The following is a 21223-nucleotide window of genomic DNA, read 5'->3' on the forward strand; positions in this document are numbered from 1 at the left end:
TTTAAAGACCTGAGCCTTGAGTCAGTTAGAAGTAAAGACGCCTTTTGGATGAGATGTGAAACGTCTTCTGTAAAAACAAGCAAGTCCAATACAAGTAAAGATGCATGAACAAATGTACAGTAATGAAGTAAATGTAGTTTCCATCTCCTGTTGTATCTGATCTGAAATTATTTATTTGTGGTTAAAATTGATATGTTTGGAATTCCCTCCAAGTGTTGAGCTCTGTTCCTCTGGATCTCACTTGTTGGCTTGATGCGGACGTGTGTCCAGGAGTTATTCTAGGATTGTCTCTAGTATCTGTCTGGGATACTGCACTGTGTCCTGTAATAAGGTTTCCCCGGGATGCAGTGATGCTGCGCCTGATGCTGCTCAGACCTCGTGCCAAGCATCAGGGGAGAGGGGGGCGGGTCCCCGAGGCAACTTTCCCGACCGGTGATTTGATGAGCGGAGGAGTTTCCAGTGTCGGTATCTTCCACTGGGTTTCGTGCTCGTGTTTGCGGGGCGTTTGTCCAGCCTCCTCTTGACGGTGCGCAACGCTCAGGCAGCTGGAGTGGCTTGTGCGCTTTTTTTTCAGGAGAGCCCTTCACCATCAGTGCGAGAGCAGGGCTGAGGGGGAGCGGATCTGAAGGGCCCGGGCGGTATTCCCTCACACATGGAGCTGTAGAGTAGCCACACACTTTTTTTTCTTCTTCTTTGTGGACTGTGGAAAAGGGAGAGCGTTTTCTCATCTCATTTTAAAGTCGCCCGTTCTCAGCACAGCCGCGGGCGCTCACCATGGAGATGCAAAGATGGACCACCAGGTGGAAAACGAAACGCTGGTTATTGGATTCAACGCTGACCGCTTTGGTTACATTAATTTTACTTCTACAAGCGGCCGAAGTCCGAGCAGGTAAGAAGACGCAGCGCATCTCCGACAATTGGCCAACTCCAGGGCATCCAAGGGCGCACAGGGGCCCACAACCTGGCGCACAGCCCGAAGGTGTTAGTGGAATCAAACCCACCTTAACTCCCTTTAAACACCTTCCCAATGCTTTGAACTGTATTCACCACATCCAACACAACGTTTAATACCCCAGGCAATTGCAATGATTGGTTTGTTAATGTTTAACAGGGATTGGCACCAAATTTATCCAAAATCACGTGACTACACCCACATCCAAGTTGCGAGTAAATTTAACAGTCTTTGAACTTCTAAAATGTGTGTCAATGTGTCACAATTAATCTGGAATTGATTGAGCTTTTTACGATTTATTTGTTGGTCCACTAAGCCAAAGCAGATGTGATGTGTCTCCTAAATTCCTCAGGGTGTCTAAGTAGGTGAAGTCTGTCTTCCAGGTGTGGTCAGCTACTGGAGGACTGGAAAAAAGTGTGCGTCTGAGTGATGAGTGAGCGATGAGGGATCTCACTGGTGGTCAGAAATGCTTGTGTAGTTTCAGAAGCTGAAATTGTGTATTTACATTCCACTCCATCACTTTGCAGGAGGTTAATATTGGAAACTATTCAGATTCCACGGCAAGAAGCTCACACGTTTTTTCCAAAATAACAATGAGCACAAAATGTGGTTTCTTCTGTCTGACAAGCCTGTGGTTTGTCTGAATGATATCGGCAGCATATTGTAGCTGAAAAAATGAAAAGAATAAGGGTTTTGTGGTTAATTTCACTGGGCACCGTATCATGGAAGAAGTCTGCGAGTGAAATTCATATTTTGGCCTGAGGGATCTCCATCTTTCCACATTATCTGGGCTCCCACCGGGTCCAAGAAGGGGCGTCGATGGAAAAAGGAAAAAAAAATCGGGAGTATTTTCTCCGATTTAAAAGACATATGTGGGTCCCATTAACCTCTTCTCTTATACTCCCTTTGTCTGTGAAGTCATTGACGCGTCCACCCAGTATAATGTGACTTTATCCAGGATAAGTCTGTGTGAGTCAAAGTTGTGTAACATCACAACTTTTTGCGTCTTTTTCCTTTTATTAAAGCCCCAATAGTGACAGAAATCAACTTTCTTAGGAACATTTTAATCAGAGGGTGTCATATAATAGTTGGTCATCCCTCTCTGAGGCCCCACCCCACTTTCACCAACCTCAACCTCACCTATTGATTTTTAACCCCTGTACAGAAACCCCTCAGCGGCCTGCAGTTTGCTCCGAGCCCCCCAAAAGATGAAAAGATCATTAAAGCAAATACCACAGTGGCATGGCCTCCCCATTGCCCATCTCTCCTCACTATGACTGATATTTGAAACTGACCATAATTGCATGATATACTAGCAAACATGTACAGGCCCTCCAGGGCACTTTAATTGCTGCCTATGCTGCCAACTCTCAGTAGATGGCAGTGACACAAAAAAAAGAGAGGGACCCTCAAGACGTCCCGAGATGCTGCTGCTGCGGCGGCGACCACAGAGCCACAGAGACATTAAGCCAAAGGGGTGTCACAGATTTAAAACGTTAATCACGAGTTTAAACGTAAACATCAAACTGTGCGTCTCCAGTGAGTTATGAGACAGGGGGGGGGGGGGTGAGAGCTGGGATACAGCTGAAAATGGTAATTTGAATGTGCGAGGCTGAAATTGCTTTAATTACTTTAACAGAGGCTTTTTTCTCGTGTCGCTACGTGCCTCAGTGCCTCTCGGGTAAATCACCCTCCTTTGTCATGTTAGACGCTTGTTAACACGGCAGATAGTAGATCACAAGTCCCCGACAGCAGCCAGGGAGATGTGTCATTAAAAAATCAGAGAGACTGACAAATTACCCCCTCAGACACGACTGTGACTGAGAGTGTGCGTCGGTACCTTCAGCACGAGAGCGCCGCCTTCTCTCTCTCTTGTGGTTTTCATCCTTATGATTAGAATATGGTTTATAATGGTCTGGAGGGTGGAGGGATGGGAGTTTATTCCTTTTATTTTCCGGATGTGTACTGTGCTGGCTCAAACTCCTGCGAGACTGAGAAGCTTTTTTTAAAGAGCGCTGCCTACTCATTTAGGGTCTTTAATGGTTTTGGAATATTGCCTGTTTTTCAGGGCTTCTGTGAAGCGATGGCTGAGGACGAAGAGGGGTTGAAGAGATGGGGTGCGGGTGGGCAGGTGTGTGTGTGTGTGAGTGTTGGGGGAGGGGGAGGGGGGGTCGGTCCAGGCCAATTCAGCACATCTGGAATATATGAGGCTTTGAGGTATGCAGTAATGCAGAAAGACATTCTGAAACTCACAAAGAGACCTTCATCCAAGCTTTCTTTCTTTTTCTCTCTTTTTCCCTTTCAAGAACCAGTAGCTCTGTACTCGGGACAATATTCAGAGGAGCCACGGACTATTTTTCTTTTTATGAGACATTTGGTGTGAGGTTTTAAAACTTGGCGTTTGCCTTTTGTTCTGTGTGTGCGCCAGTCAACAGTCAGTCTGCCTGTCTTCAGGACAAAGTGAACCATTAAAAATCCACTTTCTTCTTTCTAAAACAACCTTTGTTTTAAAACTTAACTTCTCCCAAAATTACCATAGGACTGACTTTAATAGAAATCAAAAGATCTCCCATCTTGATGCTCGACTGTGGCATCGGGTGATTTCAGACTCGCCCCAGCACAAATGACTCAAGTCCTTTCCCGTCACTTAAAGAGCAGATCTGCACAACTTCCAAAAACTATAGAGGCAAAAAAGAAAAACTCCAAAAAACAAAACCTGAGCATGTGCTGAAATCAAGCGAGTTGGATTCACCGCTGAAGCTGTTATTCTTCTGGACACAGGAGAGGTAGCTACAGGGATGGGGCCTTCTCGGTTTAGTCTCATGTATGTTTAGTTAGAGGGGGGGTATGGGGAGTGGTGCCAGAGCTATAATGGGTTCAGCATGTGGGCTTGTAGCTCCACCCATCAGATCCCCCCCCCCCCCCCCCCCCCCCCTTCTCACTTTAAGAGAACAGGAACCGCACAATCAGCATTTCAGGACTTCAAGTGACTTATAAAAAAAAACGGAAAACACAAACAAACATGTACTCTTACCATCAAATTATTTTCTTTCACTTGAGAGTGATGTGGAAATGTTGAGAGAACTACAGAAGAGTGAGATGAATGTATGGAGTTAACTGTCTGGGGTCTACTTTTTACGTGGAGATGAGGAACATATGGTCCTTCCATTGATGGGGAAAACATTTTATAGCACCATTACTTTACATAAAGTGCTTGTGAAAACTTTTCTCACCACCAGTAGATGCAGTCCTGGTTCGTCTATTATCTCCTGACCAACTGTTCTTCCTGTTCATGTTGTTTAATGGAGTATTATAATGATGAGGACGTTTCCTGCGTCGTGGACTTCAAGTGAAGCTTCAGTCTGATCCTTGTGAATCATTTTCCAACAACGTTTTCTTGCCGGTATCAAGCACATTAATCCAGTTTTTTTTTTTTTTTTTTTTTTTTTTATTTCAGAGGGAGATTTCCCATTAAGCCTGTTATCTGCCTTATCATCCCATTGGTATTTTAAGCAGTGGTTGTTTATCATGGCTGAGCCTTTGAAGAGGACACATCCTGCCTCTTGACTCACTGAGAAAAAATCAAATCCGTAATGTAATGTCTGGACACAGCTGAGCTGGTCACTGCGATATGTGTGTGTGTGTGTAACAGTTTAACAAGTAGCTATTGGGTTACATTGTTAGTCACTTTGTTTTATACGTTGGACCTCTGCACCTCTGTTGGATTTTAATGTCCTCTCTTAAAAGAAGCCTCTGGCCCGATTGTAGATGAGCATTTTCATCAGGTCAATTCTTCCCACTGAAGAGAGCAGAGCTGCTATTACATGTGGTGAATGTCATCAAATTACAAGGGAGCAGGCACTATGGAACCTTTACCTCAGCTGGTAGATATTTTAAACCCAAAGCAACTTACAACACTAAACCTTCACCACAGTATAGATCCTTTACAATTAGGTGTTTGACTAGAGACGCCTCACCATGAGTTGTGTGACTGTGTCACTTTTAAAAGACAAACTCTTTCCACACAAAGTCTAAGCAGTGATATGAGGCATTGCTCACTGATTTTGTTTCCCTCGTCATTTGGTGTGACAATGCTGGCTAACTTCAATTGGAAACTTTTTGTCTCCGTATATTTTCTCTTTTCTTGTTTTTGTTTAACAGGTTTGAGGTTTTACACTCGCATAGATCACATTATCTTAAATAGTCATTGGCTGATGTGTTGTTATTGGGCTTGAAACACTTTTAACTCTCAAGTATTGTTTTCAAAATTCTCTGGCATTGGCTGTTTTCATGCAGTCAGATTGTGTTGCAATACTTTATGCATGTGTGCATTGTGTGATTAATGGATTACTTCAGTGGGGTGATAATTTAAGAGCCACAATGTCCCAGTCACAGACCAAAAGGCAGAATGACAGCCCACAGTTTCTCATACGTACATTTACTATTCTCGCCACCACCACACCCGCAATGACCTTGAATCGAAGACTCTTATTGCATATGTTTAAGCCCATGCAGCCTCAGGCCGATGTGCATTAAATCACAAATGATGCTGTGCTATACGTCAATAAAACGCACCCTGCTGGACTTCTTAAATTCGATATAATCACACTTTAACTGATGATGTGCCTCGGGGAATTTAAGAGCAAAAAGCATTTACACAACAAGGTTGGGAGAAAGATGCTGAGAGGGGAAACGTGAAAGATTTAGACAATGTGCAGGAGAGAGATGAAGTGAGAAACCGTGTTTATGGCTTCAAAGCTCAGTAGTTCCAGGTCCATTGACGGAAAAGAGTGGAGTAGTACTGAGAAGCTTTTAAAGCTCCTCGGTGTTCTCCTTGGCCCAAAGACCCAGTGATCAGCAGCAATGGGTTTTTTATCATCCCATAGATGCTGTGGGAGTAACAATGGAGGTGAGGAGGAGGGGGGGGGGGGGGGGGGGGGCAATTATGCAGTCTGAATGGTTCCTAACATTTTTACCGCTCCTCTGCCAAGGTAGCTCATAAACAAACCTCGGGTCGAGCTGACAGATTTGGCCAACGGTCCCCGAACAGGCAACGGGTGTAATGGATGTGAGTGTTGACTTATCATCAACATGCCAGGTCCTATTAGTTGTTTCTCTCAACAGCTGGAATTAGTGTAAAAAACTACATGCAGCATTTACAACATACACACTCGTCACACGTTGTTATGAAAAAGCCCTTTCTAAAATAATCTCATACATTCCCGTGAAAAATTTGTATTTCACATAAAACTGTTAAATTGAAATAGTATCAGAATATACTTTGAGATATTTGCAGACTTCTCTTCAGCGATTTAACCGGTTTGTTTCCAATTTTTACAACTGCACTTGAATGCGACCTCATACTTGAAAGCTCAAACAAAGCTTTTTTCAAAATATATCAAAAATACAATGCCCCCAAAAAACTTTCTCTTTGTGGTAACAAAAGCTTTTTGAGTTGCACCACTCATATACAGTTGGTGCAAGGGGAAACATGTGACTCAGCACTCAGCAGCTTGTTTGGACAAAGTTCCCAAACACCCCATTACTGTATACAGGTACTGCCAAGGTATGATTGAGTATTTTAATCAACTCTTTGCTCTGCCTCCACAGCTGAGCCCGTGGACGTTCTGAAGGCGCTAGACTTCAACAGCTCTCCTGATGGAGTTCGTAAAACAACGGGCTTCTGCACGGCCCGCAGAGGATCCAAACCCGACGTGGCTTACCGAGTGGGGAAACAGGCCCAGATCAGTGCTCCAACCAAGCAGCTCTTCCCAGGTAACTCCTCACTTTACTCAACTCACACAGTTCTCCAGCGTTTACACTGAACCGGAAACCTGGCATCTCTGGACAGTAAAGGGAGGAGCTCACAAAGCGTGTACCAGCTTTTATGCTTTACACTAACTACCAAATATATAAACAGTAACTGAAGTTCTAACATCGTTTAGTGCAGCATATTTCTTCCTTGCTGCTGTTCAGGAGATAGTTAGCATTCTGTTTTATTGGCTCTTACTTACTAACAATGTAATTATTGAAGGTAATTGCTGGACAATCCTAAAATGACACGAAATGAAAATTCAAAAGAACACAGAAGTTATTAGTAATTCATTTTGAGAGGAACATGAATGACTGTACGAAACCTCATGGTGAACCAACCAATGGTGGCAGATCATTTCAGTCTAGACCCCCCCCCCCCGAGACTGACACTGCCGTCCCTGCAGCCACACCATGCGCATTGTTTCAAATGTTATGCCTGCTCAAAACTAATAATCGTTTGTATGAAAGTGTAACTGATGTTTTCGCTTGACCATCCTGTTCCATTTATCGACAAACCAAAAACATCTTTAAGACACATTATATCTATTCCGCAATGATGCAATCAATAACTTTTAATGAAGCCCGTTCCTCCGAGCACCTGCGTTTTCCAAAATCCGGTGCAGAGGTTCCGCAGACAGTTTCCAGGGGACGCCCATGTGTGCGTTTCACTCGGCTCCAGAAACCCACAGGGCACGAGAGTCACGCAGCATGTGGCGTATGAAATATCATTTAAACATATGACTCAAGGAGAGTAACACCGGATTTTTGTTACTTGATATTTTTGGGAGAAACTCACAATTTTATTTCCTTTGATTCTTCGCGGAGTGATCTTGTCAATAAAACATCTGTCCTCACGTTTGATTGCTGGCAGCCTGGGCTATGGCGTCTTTTGGTGGTGGAATTAAATCTAGCAGGGTTTTTAAATTGAATGCACATTGCTTTACTCAAAGTGATGAAAATAATGCCATATAACTTTTTTAGGAAGGGTCCACTCTGCTTGACTGTGTACCCATTAGATTAGCTACCTCCAAACCCTCTGGTTGCATTCACTGCTTCACATCATCTTCCGGGGTGAACGTCTCTGGCTTTAGAAAACCAGTAAACCTTCTCACAGATGTACATTTACCAGTTTACTGCTTTCTCATGTGTCTGCATCCAACTCGGCTACGAAACACGCTGTATTTAAACATAAACACCATCCATAATGCTATATAACAATAACGTTCACATCCCTAGGAGACCTTTTTGTTTTTTTATTGCCAGGTTGAAATTTAGAAAGAGACCCCCGTTGATAACTTGCTCAACACTGACTTGGCAAGAAAGTGGATGTCTTTAAAACCGAGTGCTGTTAAATGCATTTCCCCAGTCTGTGCAGAACGTGTTAGTCTTTTTGAATTTGGCTGGATTGTAAACAGTAAAAAGAAAATGCTAAATAGTTTTAAAGAATGAAAACATGGGTCTCTGTGTTTTTCGGGCCTAGACTGGAAGAAGTTTGGGTTTAATGTGAGGAGAGAAAGTCAGAGGGGTTAATACATTTTAACATTATTCACTTCAGTCATCATAATATAATCCTAAGTAAAAGATTGATGTGGAAGAAAGCCCAGATGGTAAAATGGAGTCTGCATGAACATACAGTCCCTAGATTTGGCTCCTATACGTTAAACATAGATTTTTTTAAACACGGAGCTCCACTTTCAAGGATGCATTGCTTCAAAATCTTTGTAGTTCAAGGACACAAAGGGGTAGAAATAAGTTTTTAGTTTGACATTATGGGAAAGTTGCTAATTCATCTTCTAGCTGAGAGTTAGCTGTAAGAGAGTTACCACTCACTCATCTTTGTTCTAAATATGAAGCTACCACCAGCCGCAGGTTAGCTTATCCTAACACAAAGCCTGGACACAGGGGTAAATAACCTGCAGGACTCTCTCCAAACAACAAAAAATGGGGACTGCTAGACTAAGCTCAGATGCTGGCAGTCGCTCCTTTAGAGTGAAATCTATTTTTCTCATCCAACTCTCAAAAAGAATAAGGGTTTTCTTTCATTTCCTCAACTTAAAGAAGGATGTCGGCCAATTATCTGCAACATCCTGACCCAATGTCCCCACAAGGGCTGTTTAATTGAATGTAATTAGAAATACTGTGGTCATACTGGGTCGTTCCCATGTGTGCAATTGTGTTTATCAGATGCTGAGCAACGCTGTAAAACCTCTGGCAAAAATGTGCACTAACCCAAAAGTTTTTAACTGCATATGTGTTGGTCTTTGCCAACATACCAACCTATATGCCTGCTGCTTGTTCCTCTATCAGGGGGAGTTTTCCCAGAAGATTTCTCCATCCTGTTTACCATCAAACCCAAGGCTGGCCTCCAGTCCTTCCTGCTGTCCATGTACAACAAGCAAGGCATCCAGCAGCTCGGCGTGGAGGTGGGCCGTGCCCCCGTCTTCCTGTACGAGGACCAGCATGGCAAGCCTGCCCCCGAGGAGTACCCCCTCTTCCGCTCCGTCAACCTCGCTGATGGAAAGTAAGTGACGGGTTCTCAAGAGAGAGAGGATGGGGGGGGGGGAGGAAGAGAGGAATTTAAAATCTCAAGTTTGTTGTGAAGCATGCTTAATTGGCTCAAAAAACTAAGAAACAGGTTGTTCTGAACAGTTTATGAAGATTTATAGGTTGTGTTGTACGCTAAACCAAACCAATCTGCCTAACGTATTTTCTCAAGCCCTCAAAAACTGTTCAGTCTTGGTACACAGAGGATTTATTGTCATCATATTTTTTCAGTCATTAATACCACATGGAACAAATCAGATGTTAATAGCATTGTAAATAAATTGCTGAGTGCCTATTAGCAGTTGTATACAAAGTAATGGGAAGGAGCTTCACAAATCCCCTTCCAATGGTGCTCAAACAAATATCTGTAAGAAGTTGCCATCGATCATTTGCACATATGCTCACAGAAGTTCGTTGAAATGATCCCATATGTGGTTGTCGGACTGAATTACAGGGGGTGAAAAAAAATGTTCTAAATCTGCAGTACAATCATTACATTTAATTACAATTTTTCCAAAATCTGTAGCTTTCAGTGTTGGGCAGTTTAGAAATTTTGACGCAGTTGAAATGTGCTTCAGATTTCCAAAGAGCTGTCCCCTCACAACCAATACCCAAACCAGAGATTTGTCAAATAGCATTAGTCTCTCTGCAGCACTGTGTCATTTAGTGTAAGGACATTTCCTTACATACTCAAACATGTGGAACATTTGAGTATTTAAGTAAATAGTCAGACATTTTTGGGACAATACACTTACTTGCTCTTGTGCCCAGAGTTATATAACCAGCAGCCGGTTAAAGACTGGTCACGAAGAGAAGGAGAAACAATGAGCAGGAGGAAACGGCAAGCATGACTCTGTATGAAGGACAAAAGGCTAAATGTCCTCCTAAACCACGTCAGACCAAAACAATCAAATCCTCTCTGTGATGGCCCCTGTGCCGGGGCTTAACAACACCAAAAGACCTGTGTAAAAATGTATTGTTTATAAAAACGATTTTGGATTTTGCCTTAATAGGTTAGCTTTAGCTTTTTTGGTAAGGCTAATCAGATGTTTGATTCAGGCTATTGTCTTAAGAGAATAGAAAGTGTGAGAGCATTTGTCCTAAGTGTTGTTCCCGCACTGCACAGATGGCATCGTGTCGCTATCAGCGTGGAGAAGAAGAGCGTCACCATCATTGTGGACTGTAAGAAGAAGGTGACCAGGCCTCTTGGCAGAAGTGACCAGGCCGTCATCAACACAGAGGGCATTACTGTCTTCGGCACCAGAATCCTGGATGAGGAGGTCTTTGAGGTAAGACAGACTTGTTTCACCGCTGGACCAAGCTAGCTGCATTGTGATGGTTATGGTGGGACTTTGTTTAGAAGGAAGGTTTGTCCTGTTTTGGGGAAATCACGGTATTTGCTTGTCTTGTGGAGAATTAGACGAGAGGATTGGATACCACTGTTTTGGTTATGCATTAAGTTCAGACCTGGGACAAGGAGACCTCTTGGCAATACAGCAAATACAGCATATTTTCCAAAATGTTGCATAGATGCTCTTGTGCTTATTGCATCTGTTTTTGCACATATTCATGGGAAGATAAAGTACTTTTCACCCCTGACACTGAAATCTGTTAAAGTAGATGCCTTCAAGATTTCTCATTCTTTTAGACAGGAGTGTCTTTCACAAATTTAATGCAGACATTCACCACTAGATTGAAGTGATTATGTTCTGGCAGAGTTTCGAAGGCTCACAGAGACGCAGGCCACTTCTCTGGTCTGGTTGAGTGCGGATATAATTGAAAGCATACTGGGAATACGACTTTCAGTGAATTTTATTGACTAATGTGAAAAAAAGGAAAAACTTTAGTGTCTAATACTTTAAATCCACATGTTTTAAGGCTGGCAATTTATTTGTCTTTCATTAGCCTGTGCATACAGTAAATATGGAGTTTTATTGGCCAGAACAACAATATTGGCTTTGTGTACTTTGTAAAAGCCTTGGGCAATGTCTGTGGAAAGGCTTCTTGCACATTGTGCCGTCCAAAGTGCTTTTTATTTATTTTTTTCCTCTTTACACTGGTTTGACTTAATGAAACACTGACTTTAGACCGTGCTATTATTTGGGAGATAAGGCTTTTCTTCATATTTCCCTGAATAACATAAGTAAGAATAAAAATTCACTATTATGAGATGGAGATTTAGAACATTCAAGTTGCCAGGTTTAGCATAGGTAGCAAAATGTGAGCTGAATGATAGTTCCGAAGACAATAGCCTGTCTTTGAAGTCTGCGTGAGGAATGCTAAGTAGAACGGCTCGCAAATTGTTTGCCTCCAGGTTAGAGATGACTTTCCAGAGGAGCCACTTGAAAGCAGGGGGCCGCTCATCCTCGCCGACTGTTTGAGTGGGATCTGCTTTTCGTTAGGGAGATTCATGTCCTGGTTCAACATATAGACAAGCAGACGAGTCAATATGATGACGGGCATGTTTGAAATTTGCTCCTGCCAAAGCACAAGTAGTAAAACACTAACAGAAATAAAGACTGTGAGAGTGAAAGCCACAGTGATTAGAGGTGAGATTGTAATTACTGTAAATAAGAGTAAAATGGATAAAAGTCGCCCAACACATTCCCTTCAATTTGAGACAAGTCATTTGCTCTTTTGTTTGGACACACTAAATGGTGTTGAATTACAGAGTCGTTCGTTTTGTTCTCATCTTAAAAAAAACGGAGAATAGAAGAAACTGGTTCCATTCAGTTCCAGGAGTTGAGGCCTTGTGCACGTTGCAAGGTGTTTTCAATCAGTGTATCACACCCAGAGAGAAAGGCTTATCTCAAACGCTAATTATTTCCACTTCAAGTTTAATATTCTTGGATTTGCTGATTTCAAACTGGCTTCTTCAAGGCCAACTGTGGACGGGGAAACAATCTGACTGGCTTCAGTGAATTGTGGGTAATTATTGAATATTCGCGTACATAAAAAACAGTTTGTAAAATAGATGTTATCCATGTGTTTGGTTTTGAGTCTTCTCAGGGGATTTCTACTTTGGCATTCGTTCTGAAGCTGTTGCAGGTGCACTGCAATCAATATGTCTCGGTGGATATGGAAACTTCTGGGCCATTGCCTACCTAATTATCTTATCAGATAAACAAGTTGTCAAAATCTGCTATTGGGTTTTTCTGAGTAGTCCTCCAAGGTACAAGGTGTGGAATGTATATATTCGAAGTTTGACTCTATAAATCTCAGGATTGTGCGCTATAGGTTCAGATAGTGGACAGCAAGACACCTTGACAACTACTGGACAGAATAAAAGATCAGTTTGACATCCTAGGAAATGCATTTAAATGCTTTCTTCTTGAGAGTTGTATCAGGACATCGATGCCACTTTGTGTTAAATATGGAGCTGCAGCCAGGAGCTGATGATTTATAAAACATTTCAATATATAAACAGGAAGCAAACGGGAAAACAACTGCCCCTGGCCCTGGCCCTGCAGGAACAGTTTATTATCTAACCTGGTTTACACATCCACCCTGCATGTCTCCACTCTTACACTTCCAGAAGTCACTTTTTCTATCTGCCAAGTGTGCATAGTTGTTATCAGGTGCAGGTTTGCAAGTGTGCCTGCATATTAGTCTCTTTAGGATGCATCATGCACATTAATGGTTATCGGATGATAGATTCCAAGGATTATGTTGATTCCCGACCGTTGTCCAAAAACATCGTCTGGTTAAAATCTCACTTTTGCCATTACGTTGGTGCAGGTCATTAGATTATTGTGAAATCTGGTTATTCAAGATACCCAGAGGACAAACACGTATGTTCTTGATATCCTCTGGACATGATGTTCAGGGTCCTGGTTAGTCACTGGAAGAGGCCAAAGTCATTTCCAGATTTTCACTCTTGGCCACAACCAAATGTTGCCTAGCCCCTTTCATATCCAAACTTAACTTTAAACTTTTTAAACTTTGTTAACTTAAACCAGGACATTCCCTGCAGTTTGCCTTCCACTGATTTACAGTGATGATCATCTTTCTGGGACCTTACAGATAAAGTTAGCTTCATAAATTGAGCATCCTCTTGGTTTAATTACTGAAGATGGTTGTGCCTTTTCACCATTCACACTGCTCTGAGCACATGGCTACCTTAGTGCAGGAGATTGCATAAGCAGGTGTCAAAGCTTGGAAGCACAAGAGTGAAGTCTAGGGGAAAGAATGAACAGTGTGTGCTTAGTCTTGGCTCAGATTGCACAGCTGGTTAAAAGATATGCTCACTGACCAGGCCTCTAAATGCCTTTTCCCCCTTTCCTCGCTTTTCTTCCTTGTAATAAAAGCCACAAGATATTTGAAGTAAAATCATCCCCTCGTCTCATTTTTATGCAAATTCATTTTCAAGACTGAGTGGGGTCCTTTATTTGCTCCATATGTCAACATGTGTGTTTATATGATACAATGTACAATACATGCATGCATGCATAAAAGTGTAGGTATGTGTCTGTCTCTGTGACCGACACGGGAGAAATGAGCCAAGCCGGTTTGTTTATACGACTGTCATTACTCCACGGTGGATGGTTCCAAACTGCTGTCCCTCCAGCAGGACGAGTCGCTGGCAGATGGATCTAACACGGCTCTGATGGGCTCTCAGCCTCAGAGTGAATCATTGTTTATGGTTGGGTTGGCAAGAAGAGAACTGCTTTGACTGTTTCTCATCAGTACCGTCACTAACTGTTTTCTGCTGGTGTAATTGTAATATAGTCATTATTTGAGTGTGTGTCAGGAGCATATGAGATGCTTTGCAATGCTTTACCTGTGCCTGACCTCCCTGTCCCATGTGCTGTGACCCACTAAATGGTATCGGCACGGCCTGGAAGTAATGGACCCAAGGTGCTTCTTAAAATCTTTTTGCGATTGGAAAAGGGCAAAGTAAGGAAAAGAGCAGATGGAGAGAGTGAGAGAGAGAAGTAAAGAAAGGGTAGACAAACAGGCAGATGGTTCAAACAGTTCAACAGTTTTGTGAGCTACTGGCAAGCAAAATGTTTTAATATTTGAATGGTGCAAGACATTTGTATGCCCCCAGTGCTTGAGGAGAAACCTTATCCCTGCACTGACCACAAAGGCTGCATTTGATCAAAAATGCTGGGAGAAATCTGGAGAGTATTATACATTTTTCCTCTTTCCTTGCTCCTTGTTTAATTGTTGTCCTTGTTCAGTTTTGAAATTCCATCTGTCTATTTGTCCTTCTAAGATGTGTTCCCCTCCCAGAGTTTGGAAAAACGGCACACGTGTCAAGCTTGTGCAGAGGTGGGCATATGAAATCAAATGAGGAAAAATACAGAAGTAAAGTTATGGTTACAATAGAAAATGTAAGTTTTTTTACAATGTTCCGAATCCTGTGGTGGACTAACATGTGTAAAATAACTGATGTGAACAGGCGCAGTCAGCGAGGCCCCTGAACCGGCCACATCTGGCTGCTGGGGCCGGGGAGGTTCAGTGTCACAGGAAAGGTGAAGTGACACCGTTAAATGTTTTATTACCTCTTTTTTTTTTTCTTGAAAGAAGGTTTTTGAAGTGAAAGCAGTTCACAGTGAGTTCTCTGAAAAAAATAATGATTAATATACTCGTTTAGTTTTATTAGTGAAATTATAGTTTCAAAAACCATCTGGTTAGAGCTAGTTGAGTCACTTTTCAAGACTTAAAGTAAACAAGTCTGTAAACAAGATATTGATCAGGCAAATTTAAAACATTTTAAAATATTGGGGGTATTTTTCCTTTCCACCTCTGCATGTATGCATTTTTGTTTTACTTGGTCAGACTGCAAACGCATTGGGCAGATTGCCCTGTGTGTGTCCTGGGTGCATTGATTTATGCAGCCAAACATTGTTCTCTAGGCTTTAGAATACTCTTCATGGTTTCTGCGTGAACTATAGGAAGACTATTATCTGATTATTTTCATAATCAATTACTCTGCTAAGTATTTGCTTTTTTTCTGCAAAATGTCAGCAAGTTATTGTCAAATACATCCGTAGATCTTTATATTGAGGAAGTTGAAATTGGAAGATTTTTCAGTTTTCCAAATCCCTGATTAATGCTCCAGCTGTGGCCAGATTGAAATAAGAGACATTAGCCACATCCAAGTGAAAGTAATTGCAGCTGTAAAAGTCTAACATTAAACTCATACTGTACAAATAGTTTTGTGTTTGTGCTGAAATTGAGAGCTTCAGCTTTTCGTGGTTTTAACATTTGTCTTCTTTGAAAACGCCCAGATATTGAAATATCTTCTTGTTGTGCAGATATGACTTTTTATTTTCACCAATTGCAAAAGTATTCCTGCATTTTTAAACCTCCTATAGGCAGAAATGCAGTTTTTGGATAGTAAGGGGATCACAGAAGAACCGTATCTGAAGTAGAAGTGTGGGTGTGGTTTTATAAACTCTGGCTGAATGAGCCTTAAATCACAGCGATATGTCTACAGGCAACTAAATATATGAAGAGCAAGGCTTGTATCCATCCAGAAATCGACACTCTGATGTTGATAAAGTTTGTAAATCAAACATGGCCTTAATTTTGTGGAGACAAACACAGACTACATTTTGTTTATGTCTCTAAATTAGTCCAACAAATGCAGGATGAGAAAACCCTCGTGCTTGCTCCCATCTCTGATCCGGCGCCAGCAGGAGCTATCTGCATTTAATCAAAGTTGTGTCTAAATCTTTGAGCCCGGTCATGTGCTTGATGCTTGCGGATGAGATCATGTGTGCTCATAATCGGGGGGGGCAGCAACTCCCCTCATCACTGTCCTCCATCTAGCTGAGTAGCATGCTGATGCTGGCTCTTGACATCCTGCAATAACAGTACACTGACAAGGACACATTTCAAAGACTGCTCAAGTTTTCCAACACCACCGACCATTAGGGTGATCGTCCATCTGCCAGTTATTTTTCTTAAGTGCTCCTCGTAGGTGTGGGGTGTGATTTGGGAGGGATATACATTGCTCAGCAAATGTCAGGGTCACCAAGCTCACGCAGGGATAATCAGTAGTGTGTGTGTGTGTGTTTGTGTGTGCTGTTTAGGATAATTTACAATCAGGTGTGAAAAACAAGTGGTGTGTTTATAACTAAGTACTTTTTTATTTATCTTGTCTTGCGGTCTTTAACAAACCTCATGAATTGGTTTGCCCCCCCCAAGGGTGGAATGTCGATGGAAGTTTGATCCCAGTGTCCTTCCTCTTCTTCGGCCTCATTAAACATTCCTTGTACTTTGTCCCATCAAACAGTTGTTGCTACAGTTTGAAATGAAGGTTAACACGTGTCGGGGCGTGCCGTATAAACACACACACACACACATGCACGTTGCACACGGACCCATTAATGGATCGATTGTAGTGCGGCCTAGACAGATGATTTATTCCACTGTGTCGGTGCCAGCTCCCGAGCCGGAGCCAGGGCATTGCTGTAGATCACTGCTGGAATTCTGAGGAGGAATCTGAGCAGATGCCAGAGAGATGCGCTGTGCAATCCAGACAATAACATCAACAAAAAGCACAGAGATGCAGACGAGAAAGACACCGAGAGTGGAAGGAGAGGGGGGGGGGATGAGTCAAGTGGGGAGTGTGGGAGTGATTGAATCTCTGACTGGTTTTATAAATGGGAGAAGTGTGTGTGTGTGTGGTCTCTTGACAAGCCCTTTATGGCGTTTGTGGACCCCCCTGCATGTTTTCTTGTTTCACTGAATACTATGTTGTTTTAAACACTTTATTTAATCATTGAACACATGTCCAAACAACACATACCTCCACCAAGGCCCAATAGCCCCTTTGAAGTCAATCGAATTCACACACACATATCAGTTCCCTAAATATGCCAGACTTTTTTCTCATCAAGATCCATGAATGATTCCTAGCAAAAAAATAAGAAAAAATTGCATTGTTAAAGAAAGTGATGGAGAAAATTGTCGGTCTCCTAATCTGGATCCTCACTAAAGATGAATGTGTTCTTCTTTGACCCAGTTTCGTGGAAAACATAACAAAAATACATCATCTTTCCTTCAAACATGCAAACAAACCAACGACCAAACAAATGGACACAGGAGAAGAAGGAACCAGACATCTTCTCAATGACCCTTCTCCGTCCTTCTGCCTTTAAGGTTGGATCCATTTGTGCTAAACTTTTGTCGTTGTAGTTTCTCCTCATTGAAGTAGAAGGTTCACAAGGTGCAGGCTGAACTTTGGTGAGCAGGATATTTTCCCCCTCAATAAGCAGATTCTCTTTTTCGCCGAAACGCCCTCCTCTTCGCTCGGCTACACACATTCACACCTGGAAGCTGCCCAGTGCAACCGCAGTCGGATCTCGTTGGACTGACTCTGCATTGCTCACATGCTGCCCACTTATTTTAATGAAGGGGCTGCGGAGGTGGATTCAGAATAGAGACAGAGAAACTATGAATACAAGGTTTTTTCTCTAGTTATAATTTTACCACTTCTTGCAGTTCTTATGGAGAACTTCCTGCAGCTGCAAACCTGAAACAGACAAGGTTTCAAATGTTTGGATTGTGGGTAGTACTGTTGGAAACGTGAATTTTTATCGCCTTCATCTATTATGAGACCTTTACACCCAAGATTCTGCAAACTGAAGAAATGCTATTCCTCATAAAACCTCACAGACCGTGAAAAGACTTAAATCTATAATGTATGGGTTTTCTTGTGAGAAGGGAGATCTGCAAGTCATTGATAAGCACATGTTACTGATCATAGCCTTAATGTCACAACCGCAGGTGGGATGAAAGTTGTTAAGCACCAACGGATTGTTCCATATGAAGAATTAATTCATATCATCTTTGTTACAGTTGTTGTTGGGGTTGTCCAATACCCTGTGGAGAGTTAGTGGTCACGTATGATGGGAACATTGGGGCCGTAAATATAGAATGCGTTCCAGAGGTCTAAGCTTGTGCAGATGTTGCCTCCTGTAATTTAATGCAATCTGCATGTATGTGCTTCCTCTGCAGAGGCCACCCTGATGGTGGCCCCTCTTCACCTCTGCACCGCACTGAGGACTTTCTTTGCCCATTCATTCGTCCTCTTGGTTGCTAAAGGTCAGCGGAGGTGGCCATATGGTTAATAGGTATAGATGACATTCCCTCCACCAGTGACACAGCAGTTCCCGGGTTTAGAAATTCCTCTGGAGAAAATCATGGAATAGGAACCTTTGGCCGATCGAAGGGTTGTGAGCAGGGATCTCATTTCCTTTTCCAACAGCTCATGAAAACCAGACGGCCTGAGATAAGTACAGACTTTGGTTATTTATCTGCTGTGTAGCGGACTTACCATCTCCAAGGGCTGAGCGAGGGGGCCTATACAATGGTTCTTTTTTTATAAGCTTACAGACCCTTCTAAAGCCTTGAGCTGTTCCATAAAACTATATGTAATTAATAGTCGAGAGACTACTGCCTCTGGGACGCTGCAACATCTGCCTCGTTGTTTTATTGTCACATTTAATTATCACCACGTCTGTGCAACGCTGGGGCAATCAGGCAAAGGGAAAACTGTAAAAACTTCAAGGACATTAACATTTGGTTTCTGTTTGTAATCATGAAAGAAACAAAGGGTAGACAGAGAAAGAGGGTTTCCTGAGTTCCTGAGTTATTTTTGGTGTCAGGACATTATAAGTCAAATTCACACTCAATTTATTGCTCAGTTTTTGGTGACTGACATGTTGGAGCCCCTCCGAGGCTTTGAGGGGCATTGAACCGGTACAAAAGATTTGCAACTGGGTCAAAAAAGAGTATTCCTTCGGTTAAAAAGTCAAAAGTTCGAGCCTGTGTACAGAAAAATGCTGTGAAAACATTGTCAAAAAAAGCATTTTGGTGTCCTCTTACATTTTCTGCTGTTGGCACTACTGCAGTTCACACTTTGAGTGTTGGCTAGTGGAAGTCAAGATGCTAAGCTACCATCAAACCATTGTTTGAAAAATTGTTGAAGTTTGACGTGTTGCCTCCGGACAGCCTCACATCTCACATCACAACTCCTGCAGCGGGTGTCTCACCACACCTGCTCTGCTCACCATTGTCATGATTTACGATGGACATCATTCTCTTCTCCGTCAGCAATCAGGTGCATTGCCGCCTCCCTTTGATCTGGAGTGTGTAGTCACCTTAGTCCTGCTCTCTCACTTTCTCTCAATGCTTTATCACTCCCATCCAGATGCACTCACAGGTACCGAGATGACACAGTCTGATATAATGTGGTATTTACAGACTTAATTTGGCCTAGTACCCTTTAAAAGTACTGAGTTTGGTCCCCAGCTCATCTGACTATAGCTTCTCCTCCACAGCAGCAGTGGCTGAGCCTCCAGAGTATTCAAATCTTTTTCCAAACCAAACTGGAAAAAGTTGATTTTTCAGAACCTCGGTTGAAATAAATTAAAGTTATGGCCATAACATACACATGTACCATTGTAAATTATCCAGCAGACTCCCCCTTTTTATGGTATACATTATGTTTTATGTTTTTTTTTTTTGGGGGGGGGGGGTAACACTTAGGATGAAAGAAAAGAATTTGCCGGGGAGGGAGTGTATGTGTCAGTCCATGATTCTCTACTCTCTGAAATGTGTTGACTTACTGCATTCTGCTGACACTCTGCTTTTTCTGTTCTTCTTCTATTCTTCCAGGGTGACATCCAGCAGCTGCTGATTGTCGCAGACCCCAGGGCAGCCTACGACTACTGTGAACACTACAGCCCCGACTGTGAAACCCCCAACCACCATGACACCCCCCAGGCTCAGGAACCTGAAGACGAGGTCGGTATCTGTAAGGGGGAAATAAGTCACGTCAGGGGGTATGGATTTAGGAGGTAGCGAGATGAGCTGTTCTCCAGAGGGAGCGAAGGGGGAAGAGAGAGATGGGGGAGGGTAGAGGGAAGTAAAGAGGTTTTCAAAGATTCAGTGAGGAAGAGAAAAGTTGTAGAGAGAAGAGGAGAGATGAAGAGTTATTGAGAGTCGGAGTTTGAAATGCAGTCACGGTGATAACAGGACTTTGGAAAGAGAACTTAGGACTTGGGTGTTGTCAGTAACAGTTAGAAAACAAAGGATGAAGTCAGACAGTGAAATAGAAGGCGTGGAACTGTGAGAATGAAGTAGGTCAGCATGAGTTGACCTGAAGTTGACCACTTCTCGTGTAAGGAAATGTAAAACTTTAATGTTCCTACAGCTACTGGATTCTTTTTTAGAACGTCTGTATTTGGACGTTTTTTCCAGTAGCAACATTTGAGCTGCGCCGTGCAACTTTCTTTGTTGTGCTGACCGGAGAACATCATGACCCTGTAAACCTTACAAACTGTTAAACAAGATGGTGTGCTCCTTTTCAACAAATCAAGATGTGTTTAGACAAAGTATAAAAAGCAAAGGCCTCGTGCCTTGGTGCCCCGGAGTAAGGATTTGGGTTTGGACAGTATTGTGTTATTTGAGATAGACCAGGGGAAATCAGCGACTTCCTCCTTTTCCTAAACCCCAATTTAAACATTTTTCAGAAAACACTACAGCACCATAAACAATGGTCTTGGACAGTTATTAGTGGAAGCCAGTACACACTCATGGTGCCAGAAATACACCAAACAGTAGAAGAATAACCTCTGCAAATTGCATGCTCCTAAAACCTTTCTACAAACATTCCTTCAGGCTTAAGTGCTTTGACAGAGACAGGCTGGTATGAGTTTCTATGTAAACTCCAATCTGTCTCTTTCTCTTGTCTGTTTCACTGGTGGAAACATTTTGCCGTATCAAAATACCTTTTTGAGTTTGAACCCCGTTTAAATTTTACATTTTATTGCCACTGGCTCCAAAACATACCTTGTAGCCTTTTCATATTTCTTTGTGTCAGGAACTTTTTTTTCATCATTAATTTTGTGTTATTTTGCTGCTTCAAGCTTTTCTGTCGGCTGACATTTTCCT

At 42.4% G+C, this 21223-nt stretch overlaps 1 protein-coding gene across 1 annotated transcript in view; it reads left to right on the forward strand.

Annotated features, from left to right (window-relative positions):
- Positions 1-578: 578 nt before the first annotated feature.
- Positions 579-21223, forward strand: part of LOC133968924 (collagen alpha-1(XI) chain-like) — a 74479-nt gene continuing 53834 nt past the window's right edge. Inside the window, exons 1-5 of the mRNA XM_062405182.1 lie at positions 579-889; positions 6563-6727; positions 9074-9287; positions 10437-10599; positions 19946-20074. Of these exons, the coding sequence (XP_062261166.1) occupies positions 775-889; positions 6563-6727; positions 9074-9287; positions 10437-10599; positions 19946-20074 (786 nt within the window). The 5' untranslated portion in view covers positions 579-774. The remainder of the gene's footprint in view (positions 890-6562; positions 6728-9073; positions 9288-10436; positions 10600-19945; positions 20075-21223) is intronic.

The sequence above is a fragment of the Platichthys flesus genome, chromosome 14, assembly GCF_949316205.1.
Source record: "Platichthys flesus chromosome 14, fPlaFle2.1, whole genome shotgun sequence".
Taxonomy (NCBI): Eukaryota; Metazoa; Chordata; class Actinopteri; order Pleuronectiformes; family Pleuronectidae; genus Platichthys; species Platichthys flesus.